The 10,460-nt window shown below is 44.9% G+C and overlaps 1 protein-coding gene across 2 annotated transcripts; it reads left to right on the top strand.

Annotated features, from left to right (window-relative positions):
* Positions 1-520: 520 nt before the first annotated feature.
* Positions 521-9,067, top strand: LOC146340584 (interleukin-36 alpha-like). 2 transcript variants are annotated; one of them, XM_084803889.1, is made up of 5 exons: positions 521-704; positions 998-1,148; positions 4,505-4,636; positions 6,605-6,741; positions 7,560-9,060. In XM_084803889.1, exons 2-5 carry the CDS (start codon positions 1,055-1,057, stop codon positions 7,773-7,775), a joined length of 579 nt encoding a protein of 192 aa, XP_084660015.1. In that variant the 5' UTR covers positions 521-704; positions 998-1,054; the 3' UTR covers positions 7,776-9,060. The 2 variants fall into 2 exon arrangements, with proteins under 2 accessions (XP_084660015.1, XP_084660014.1); XM_084803888.1 differs by lacking the exon at positions 521-704 and having other exon boundaries at positions 856-1,148; positions 7,560-9,067.
* Positions 9,068-10,460: the final 1,393 nt, after the last annotated feature.

Consider the following 10,460-nt stretch of genomic DNA (forward strand, 5'->3'; position numbering starts at 1 on the left):
AGGGGATTGATTTCTTGGGTCAAAAAACAAAGACCTGCTTATTTCAGTCAAATGGTGGCCAGGTCCTTTCCTGACAAACATCTCTTAATGGCTGCATAACAGGGAGCAATCCAACAGTCATAGCTTTCACCCAAAAGGGAGGTGAAAAAAATAGAGAAAACTGGACCTGTTGAATTTCTGGAAGAAATGAAAGGCACAGGTATTTCCATTGGAGTCAGACGATACTGGAGGACATCCAAAATAACCCTATGGAAAAGAGAGAACCAGTCACAAGCTGTGAGAATGAAAGGAACCAGTGTTTTCATCAGGAAAGAAGCTGTAACTCTTCTAGGTGTGAAGCTGATGACACAGACTCTGACATGAAGTATGGAGAGGACTGACATGACCGGGATAGAGCTGATTGTTGAGTGCCCAGCTCCTGGCTTCCTTTCCAGGAAGGAAAGTGTCCAAGAGTCGTATTTCCAGTCAAACACGTTTATTACATAGACTATAGACAGATCAGCATTACCTCAGGTTAGACATAGTCCACATGCAGAAATTAGGACCAGACTTCCCTAGCTGGCTTTGCATAATACAGTCCTACATACGCTGCTGTTCGCTGTCTCAGGTTACAGCACTATGAAAGACAGTTGCGAGGAAAATGGTGGTGGCTCCCATGGCCATCCCTTCACAACCTGAGGGGTCTATCAAGTCGTGCCCTCAAGGTGGGCCTTTCTAGGGAGTCACCTCCCTCGCTGCAAGCCTCTTGCAGCGCCTCGTGACTTGGTGTTGCTCCTCCCTTCTCCTTGGATGCCTCCCCTTGGATCTCTTACACCCAGCCCCTCCTCCTCATTAGCATTCCCATGGGTTCAAAGTGCCCTGGCTGGCTATTACCCAAATGATTAGACTGCAGCTGGGCATCCTCCCCTCTGTCACTCTGAGTCTCACGGATGTTTTGCATGCTCCTTTGTCTGCTTGTCACTCAACAGCTGTTGATGGTGTCTCTCTCTTTTAGCAGCTGTGACTGCAGAAGAATCAAGCAATACCTGGAACTTCAATCCACTGTGGAAAAGAAATGGAGAAAGTGGGAGAAGCTGTAATGATGAAGGTGCCCAAGAAGACCGTACAGCAGGAAATGAAAGACCTGTTCCATCACTTTAGGAAGCCAGGTGAAAAATAATTTGTTTCTATTTGTTTGCAAACAGTGCAGGTATCTTACACCAGGGGTGCAGAGCTTCAGGGCTGGGGGCCAAATCCATCCTGACTGGGGTCCCAAACTGGCCCTCCAGGGTTCCCCAGAAGGCCACACTGTCTTTCCCTGGACCCACTCTCTTCCCTCAACCCCCAGTTGTTTGGCAGTTTCCTAGACTTTGTGCAACTTCTCCCCACTCTAAAAGGTTGAAATGCCTCTCTGAAGGCTTTGTTATTGGCGGTAGGAGCTTTAAGCTTCAATATTCTGGTATTTTTTTGTACTGTGGGCTCCACCCCTTTTGCCCCACCCACCACTGGAATGTGGCCCCTGAGAGCTTCTCTGAAATGGAATTTGGCCCTTGGGATGGAAGAGGTTTTGCATCCCTGTCTTACACAAAATGATTGAGACATATTTTTTTTTTAAAAGATGAAAAGCTATAAAGCTCAAACTCTCAGAATCCCAGTAGCAGGATTTGTGCAAAATATTGTACAAGCAAAATTGTGGAAGACACACACAAGCCATTTCGCTCCACTAGCTAACCTTATTTATTTATTTATTTATTTATGGGATTTTACCCCCCCCCCCTTTAATGGCCAGTCATGAGCATTCTGACGGGGGCTTTCAAGAGAGTAAAATAAATAATAAAAAAAGAAATACAAATATGTTTAGGGCACAATCTTATGCATGCTTAGACAGCAGAGACAAAAGTCCTACAACTCCCAGCATTCCCCAGCCAGCAGAGCTGGGAGTTGCAGGACTATGCAGGACATGCATAGGGTTGCGCCGTTAATAATCTAAAACAATTCAGGGGCTTACAATCATTGAGGGCACAACCGATAGGATTGTTCCCTAAATCAATAATGAAACAGCAGTGTGCAGTATAAATCTCAAGCCAATAAAAAGCAACAGCATCTTTAAAAAATCAAAAACTTTAAACCATAGCAATGTGAATACAACTTTTGTCCAGAAGATGTCTCTCTTGAAATTGTTAGCAGGGAACTGAAGGATTACTCCAACCCACAAGTCTGTCATTGTGCCAACCCACAAGTCTGTCATTGCTCCCAAAGATATGACAGCATTATTCTTTCAGTATAAATCTACTTGAGTTTTCCATGATCATTTGATTGTGTTCCCTTCTTCCTCCATGCATGCATTGGGTCTCTGCGAGTGCAGCTGAAGTGACCGGAGAGTTGTAGTGAAGGCTTTCTGCACTACTTTTCACTTGCCCGCATATAGTCCAGCTTTTGGATGTAGCCCAGCTCTGCTAATCTAGAGCACAGAGGTTAAGGTTTTGGGGGGCCAAGTCAACTGAGATGATGGCCAGAGCCATATTACCATACTGGGCATAAAGAATTAATGTGTCATAGGATGTTTTTGTTCAGGATTTTTTTTTAAGACACCCACCGCTCTTGCCCTTTTCCAAGGTTTCGTGGGCAAGCTTGCTCTTTCTCCTCTCCTGTCTGATGTTGCACTGAGCCAGTCCTAGACATACCATGTCAGGGTAGAGGAGGGCAAGAGCATAGCCAGTAGCAAAGCTTCACTAAGAAGCAGGAGCCTGTCACCAAAAGGAAGTGGCAAACATATTTTCAAGGGGAGGTAACAGATCTCCTGTGAAGAAACCAGTTACAACAGTGTGCTTGGTTTTCAGCCAGGTCAATCCCATTGAAATGAACAGGACTAAACAAGCTTAAATCTCAGTAACTGTGTAATCTTGGCTGATTGCTGCTCATAGGACAGGGGATGTGGCAGCCAAATGAATCTAAACATGGAAGCAGAAGGAGGTGATTCAAAGCCAGAGGTCCAATAGCAAAGACAAGAGGCAATGCAGGGAGTGTATAATGGTGCAGGCCCTAAAAAGACCCACAAGTCTGGCCTTTCTCAGTGAGGTCTCAATCCCTGAAAGGCTCTGCACTGAGATCCACATATACCTCTGGTTTTAACACTGGATGAACAAGATGAAAGAGAGCCTATGTGGTATGGTGCTTAGAGTGTTGGACTGGGACTTGGCTTCCTGTCACTACTCAGCCATGAAGCTCACTGGGGGACTTTGGGTCAGTCTCTGGCTCTCAGCCTAACCTACCTCACAGGGTTGTTGTGAGCTTTAAATGGAGGGGAGGAGGAACATGTAAGCCACTTTGGGTTTCTTGTAAGAGGAAAAAAAGTGGGATATAAGCGAAACAACGAATGAATGAATGAATGAATGAACGAATGAAACTAGGAACCATTTAACTGATTGTGTGCACAATATCTTAAGAATGGAGAGCAATCTGGACTCACATCAGAAACTTTGTAAATCGTGCCACCGTGGCAAATGTATCATGCCAACCAGGATGGTGACATTTCATGCAAACTGGATTATAGCTATGATACAGAAATACAACACAATGAAACTTGTTTACTGTTGTCAGGGTTCCCCTTATGACTTGGACGCCCTGAGCAACTCCTTAAGGATCTCTTGCCTCCTTAAGAATCCCACCTTCCTTCTTTTAAACTTCCTCTTCCCACTAATGTGGGGTTTATGCTGTAGACTTGGGGTGACTGACATTCTATGCACAGGGTTTAACCACAACGCTTTACTTGTAAATTAAAGCAAGCAAATCACAACTAAAGGTATTTACACAATAGATCTGAGTGATACAAAAGGCATTAAAAGAAAATAAAATTTGCAAAACACAAGTTCTTTTACATTAGCTGTTCTTAGACTTTTCTAGGCTGCTTCTTCCTGCTCACTCTTCAGACTCTGCTCTCACCTCAGGCTCTGGCTGTCTCTCTGCTCTTACTGGCTCTCTTGCTCACTTTATATACCCTCCTCCCTCAAAAACAAAAGGACTGCTTCAAACCTGAAGAAATGAAACTTACCAGAAGAATTGAAACAGAAACTTAAAGGGGGGAAATGAAACTACTCCTCTCAGGGTTACCCCTTCCCAACAGAAAACTCCGGGCTATTAAAATTTTTATTATTGCATTTATATCCCGCCTTTTTTCCTCTTGCAAGGAACCCAAGGCGGCTTACATTATCCTCCTCCTCTCCGTTGTATCCTCACAACAACAACCCTGTGAGGTAGGCTGGGCTGAGAGTCTGTGACTGGCCCAAAGTCACCCTGTGAGCTTCCATGGCCAAGTGGGGACTAGAACCCGGATCTCCCGGCTCCCAGTCCATCACTCTCACCCCTACACTACACTGGCTCTCTAATCTGACCATTTTTTTCTCTTTGCCTCTGCAGGTCTCAAACCTTCATAACTGCTAAACAAATTGCTTGTTTCTTCTTCATTGTACTGTCCAGTTTTCTTGTCTATGGATGTGTAAATGTATTTTATATATTTTCATCCTAGAAGATCCCCAAACCCCACACATTGTCCGGTTAGAGAATCCCTGGCTCTACTGCATTTGGGATATTAACCAGAAGTTCCTATTCTTCCAGAACAACACTCTGATAGCAGCCCCACGAAATGCCAACACACCAGGTAACACGTCTTATGTTCACTCTGCATTTCTCAGCCCTCTGCCCCAGGTACTGATTGAACGCATGTAAATACTGGAGCTGGGTAACTAGGAAGGTTCTGATTCAGCCACATGTTCTTCAGGAAGCACCAGAAATGCTGCTCTTTCACTTTTCCATTGGATAATAAGTAACATCAGGTAACAGGTGTAGCAGTTTTGGTAGATCTGGTGCCTGAGTGGCTGACGTACCTGCTCTACCAAGCTGGGTAGACCTGTCCTCTGTGAAACTTGTACTCCCGGCCTTTCCCTCCATTGTTCTCAATAGATAGTCCTATTGTCTATAGGCCATTTCCACTGCAGTTGAAACTCTCAGTTCCTTCCCTGGCTCTCTGCATCCTCTTGGGTCCTGATTTAATCACACTGCTACTGCAGTCAACATAATTCCCCTACCATGCATTTTCCTTAGAAAAGAAAAGAAAAAAAAATGCTGGAAGGCTGGATAACAACCATATCCTACACAGCTGGGTTGTCATACACTACTCCTAACCCCCAGCAAAATGAGCATAACAATACTTTGCAGGGATGATGTAATCCACAGTCCCTGAGGACTGGAAACAAAGCCCTATGATGAGAGACTGAAAGAACTGGGCATGTTTAGCCTTGAGAAGAGAAGACTGAGGGGAGATATGATAGCGCTCTTCAAGTAGTTGAAAGGTTGTAACAGAGAGGAAGGCCAGGATCTCTTCTCGATCACGCCAGAGTGCAGGACACGGAATAATGGGCTCAAGTTACAGGAAGCCAGATTCCGGCTGAACATCAGGAGAAACTTCCTGACCGTTAGAGCAATACAACAATGGAACCAATTACCTAGGGAGGTGGTGGGCTCTCCCACACTGGAGGCATTCAAGACGAGGCCGGACAGCCATCTGTCAGGGATGCTCTGACTTGGATTCCTTCACTGAGCAGGGGGTTGGACTCGATGGCCTTGTAGGCCCCTTCCAACCCTACTGTTCTATGATTCTATGAGCCATAGCCCCACCTCTGGCAACATGAGCTTCATAGTTATGGAGTAATGTGTACATTAAAAAAATAACATTTGGGGGACAAAATAAGACTTGAGTTAGAAATATCAGGAAGCCTTGTCTTTGCTGCTACTATTTGTTTTGGGGTAGAGCCCAATCACACTTCAGCTGAATCACAGCTAGACTGAAATCCTGGATTTCTGAATTGGTTTCTATGTGGCAACAATCACTTCTCCACCAGGGAAGGCAAAATGGGGGTTAAAAATGAACCATGAGGTTCCTTCTCAAGACAATAGGTGTGCCACCATTGTAGACTTCTTTTTGCCTGATTGGCTAGCTCTGCTTTTCTAAATGTCAGTGATTGCCATGACTTCATTCATTGGCTAAAAAGAGTGAAAGGTGGGAGCAAGCGAGTTTCTCACAAAATGGCTGGGCAGAATAGTTCCTGCAAAAATGTTCGAATTCTGTTTGTGTGTGTTTTAAAAAAAGGGAAACCAGGGATTATGGGTCATTAGGGAGGGAACTACGCCCTTGCTCCCCCCCCCCCGCCCCCGGCACTGACTTGGCTGTAGCTCAGTGGTAGAGCACAGCATATGTATACCGAAAGATGTGCTCTATCATTGAGTTTGGTACTGACGTAATGAAGTAACAATTTCTGTTTAAAAAGAATCCATAAAGGGAGTGCAAGATGCAGTTGGACACAGAATCACCTGTGGGTTGTGCAGGCTACTAGTGCTATGTAATAGAATTAATGATATGAAAATGGAACATCTAGTGCAGTAATTAAGCTCCTGGATGGAGAGACTTGTATTTACTCTGATGGTATATGTCAGTCGCTTCAAATTATATTGGCAAACTTCCTTCAATTTTGTCTTCTGATCCAAGACCCCTCTCCCAAACAAAGATGCTTTTTTCTGTCTCTGTCTCTTGTACCACTGACCTGGTTTCTGTCCTGTTGTTCACCTCCAGAGGAGTTAATGGCTGTGGTCCCCAACACAGCCATTGAACCAAAAGAAAATATATACCCCATCATTATAGGCCTCAGAGATGGAGAACACGTCCTGTCCTGTGTGGAATCAGGTGGTCAACCTCAGCTACAGATAGTGGTGAGTTCCATTTGTGGTTCAACATGCCTTTTGATTCTCTAAGAAATGGATAGAGATGGTTTGTATCATGGCTGAGCAACTTCTGGCCTGGGGTGTCCTGGGGGCTTGGGGAGAAGGAAGGGAGAGGAAATCACAAATGAATTGCTCTGCGGGAGTGGCGGTGGCTGCACACTCATCCAGCACCTGCAGGAGCTCCTGGAAGTGCCAGACGAGTGGGCTTCACTTGTGCTTTGCCTTCCCCTTGCTTCATCTGCCCCACATCCGCTCCCCAATGGGAGAAAGCACACAGCAGGCAAAGCAGCTTCAGTGCACATGGGGCTTCTCTAAGAAGTCCTGCACACAGTGAAGCCAGTTCCTGGCGGACGCACTGGAAGGATCATCCACTCAGCATGTCCACTGGAGGCCAAATGACACCACAGGGCATGGCCCCATGCCTCTGACACCAAGAAGCATGGCCCCACCAGCATGACAGCAGGGGGCTTGGCCCCACCACTTTGATGCCATTGATGCCCATGGAGAGCTGGGTAGTTGGGGGTCATCTGGCCCCACACCTGATTTTCGTTGCTCACCCTTGGTCTGTATTCTATGGTAAGTACACACACACACACACACACACACACAGTCTGTACCAAAGAGACTCACATTCTCTCCCAAGATAAGTGGAATACAGAGATCTGGCTCACTTCTGCACTAGGCATTTTCTCTGGAAATGCTGTCGTTTGTTCACTCTTTACAATGGTGGGAACATCTAATAAAATCTTCCAATTTTAACCAATTTTTAACCAGCCTTTGTGTATATGTGTGTGTGTGTTTTCTAGGAGAAAGGTATTATGGGTCTCTACCAAAAAGGTGAAGAATTCAAGAACTTCACTTTCCTCAATTTGACTGAAGGCAACAAAAAGACATGCGGCTTTGAATCCACAGCTTTCCCTGGTTGGTTCATAAGCACTTCATCTGAACCAAACCAGCCTGTTACTTTGAGCCACAAAGGAGGGGCTGAAATCGTTACATTTTATTTTGAAAAACAGGAATGAATGAGAACTGTTATTTTAACAGAGAAATGAAATAGGGGGAAGGTGATAAATCCAATCTGTTTGTTATTTCAGTCTTTTAAAGTCAGATACAAGACACTAGTACAAATAGAAATATTAGTTTAAATAAACAAAACGATCCAGTCTGATATGGCCACAAAACTCATTCCCATATATAACATAAATATATCCATTTATCTGCTATGGTTTCTGTTTGGTAAGTCCTTCCTGCCTCCGTTAACTGGCCCATTTCACCCAAAGCTAAAGATTTTGGCAGCCATTCCATGGTTGTAGGAGGTCTTCCCATTTCTTTCCCAAACAATTTTAGCAGCAATTCACAGATTGAAACATAGTCATTATTCTTGGCAGACTGGAATCTATCACACTGAATAAAATCAGTAAAAGATTTAATCCAATTCTATGTATGGCCTGTGATTTGCATTACAATATTTATTATTTGCTGCCAATATGTCTGTACATATGGGCAGTCCTACCACATATGATAAATATATGTTCTCTTTGCCATACATTTTCAACATTGGAAAGAAATTATGGAGAACAACCTGTTAAGTGTTACATCCTTGTTCTGTAATGAGTATCCCAAGATCCCTTCCCCATAGCCATTTACATTTGATTATGCAGCAAATTATAAATCATTGGCAATTGCCCTTTAGAGTCATCACTGGTAGTTACTATTTCCAGATATGTCACCTTTCTAAGTGGATAGCTGGACCCCAGTACATTAATTCAATAACTCCTTATTTATAAATACTGAAACCAGGGAGGATACCAACCAGCTAGGGAGGATACTAACCAACCTGGATAACCGACCTCCACCCCCTCCCACACCACCTTGTAGGCAGTGTGGATGGCCCCGTGCTCCATGCTCAGAAGAGTGCCTTTGATTTAAAGTGATTCTCAAAAACTCTGCAATCTCCAGTCTGGGAGGGCAGGCAGGACTGGCCCAAGACTTTTTGCTTCCTGAGGCAAAGGACAAGGTGGCATCTGGGCCACCATTCCATATAAAGAAGCTGACCAGACTGGCAGCTGAATCTTTTTTCACCACTGGTGATGGTGTAGAGTTCCCCACCACATTGGAGGGCAGCAGGTTAGGTTAGGGCATGCAGGGCAGAAATAGAATTGTCCTCCAACAGAGGGGAATGGACAGGGGGCTGCAATGGCTTCCCCCACCAGTCTCCTGGCATCAGCAGTACAGACATTAACCTCACTCTGCCTAATGGTAGGGCCGGTCCTGTATTTGTTTCCTGAATTTAAAATTGAATTGTTTCCTGTTTAAAAAAGAAAAAGGGAAAAGAAAAAGAAAAAGAGAAAAGAAAGATGTTAATTTTCATCACTTTTGATCTCAACTGTGAAATAATTGACCAAGCTGTGTAGCAGCCTAGAAAGTTTCTCTCAGTATGTGCACGTGCCAACATATCCTGCTCCATGACATGTGTCTTTGACTCCCAAGCCATTTTTGCTCTCCTTCCCCAATTGGAAGCTTCATCTCTTAACTGTGGTCTAAGTAGCCAAGCAGAAATTTACCTAGAAGCTGGATTCACCTTCTTGATGGTACTGAACTGCAGCTACAAAGGGGGTCGTGCCTTCCCTTGATGCCTCAGAAGATTGCAGTCGGGGAGAGGCAGCTAGTTCTTCCCACCTACAGCCAGAGCTAGCCTTGGAAAAAGCGCCCAATTTGCTGCAGCCTGAGGAACTTTCTTTGATAAGAGGCCAAGAAGCCAACTAGGCTGAGGAAAAGGCATGCCCAAGGCTGTCTTCTAGACCATGATAGCAGCTGAAGAGCCAAGGGGAAAGGCACCCAATTGAATGGAGTTCTCAGCTCCAGGCTAAGATTTCCTGCAGGGTGGATTGACAAGCAAGGAACTCTGGCTGCCCCATCCCTGCATAAATGCTGGTTCAGAGACAAAAGAGGTTTGTGGGTACAACATCACTGGTATCAGACACTCCTTTGCTTGGACTACGTGTGACTCTGAACTATTGTATGTCGTGAATCCTACACCTTTGGACCCTGTCATGGAATATACAGCTGGACTTTAAGACCCTGTTTTTGGCTCCTGTTTGGACAGTCAGAGTTTTCTGGAACTTGGGCACTTTGAGGACTCTGTTCCATGGACTCTGGTGGGGCACTTGTGTTGGTGTCTTGCTGCAATAAAGGAGTTCACTGTTTCTTCACATGCATTTGGTTGGTGGTGTTTCAAGGCAGCTGGGCCGGACAAGGTGTGCCCATCCACAAAATGGCTGTGATAGTGGACATGGCCAGTCCCAGAAGAGATGACAACATTTATCAGATGGCAACCAGGTGAGGCTGAGAGCTGAGTCACTTGCCCAAGAACCTTATTCCAAGCAAAGGTGGGATCTGAGACCCCAAACCACAAAACTACTCATTTGAACCCAGTTTCCTGCTCAAACAGAGCAGCCATTTCAGAAATGGTAAAATTGCTCTCTTTCTGCAGCCAACTTATTGCTGTACCATCTCCTTCTCTCTCTGTCCTAGGATACACACACACACACACACACACACGATAAAACATACTCAGCCCCACTACAGACGGAGAAAAGCACACACATACAGAGAGATGGAAAAACGTAGATATGTCCTGCTCTTCCTCTCATTACCCAGCAATCCACATGGCCTCATCTGCTCTACCTTTCTGCTTTCAAACTGAG

This window comes from Heloderma suspectum, chromosome 6, assembly GCF_057233095.1.
Source record: "Heloderma suspectum isolate Gila_16-S chromosome 6, 16-S_ref, whole genome shotgun sequence".
In the NCBI taxonomy this organism is placed as follows: domain Eukaryota; kingdom Metazoa; phylum Chordata; class Lepidosauria; order Squamata; family Helodermatidae; genus Heloderma; species Heloderma suspectum.

Excerpts from the sequence above, each read along its gene's own strand:
- LOC146340584 (XM_084803889.1), top strand. The coding sequence starts at position 1,055 with ATGGAGAAAGTGGGAGAAGCTGTAATGATGAAGGTGCCCAAGAAGACC. Across the intron at positions 1,149-4,504 it reads CCATCACTTTAGGAAGCCAG|AAGATCCCCAAACCCCACAC; the intron begins GTGAAAAATAAT and ends TTTTCATCCTAG. Across the intron at positions 4,637-6,604 it reads ACGAAATGCCAACACACCAG|AGGAGTTAATGGCTGTGGTC; the intron begins GTAACACGTCTT and ends GTTCACCTCCAG.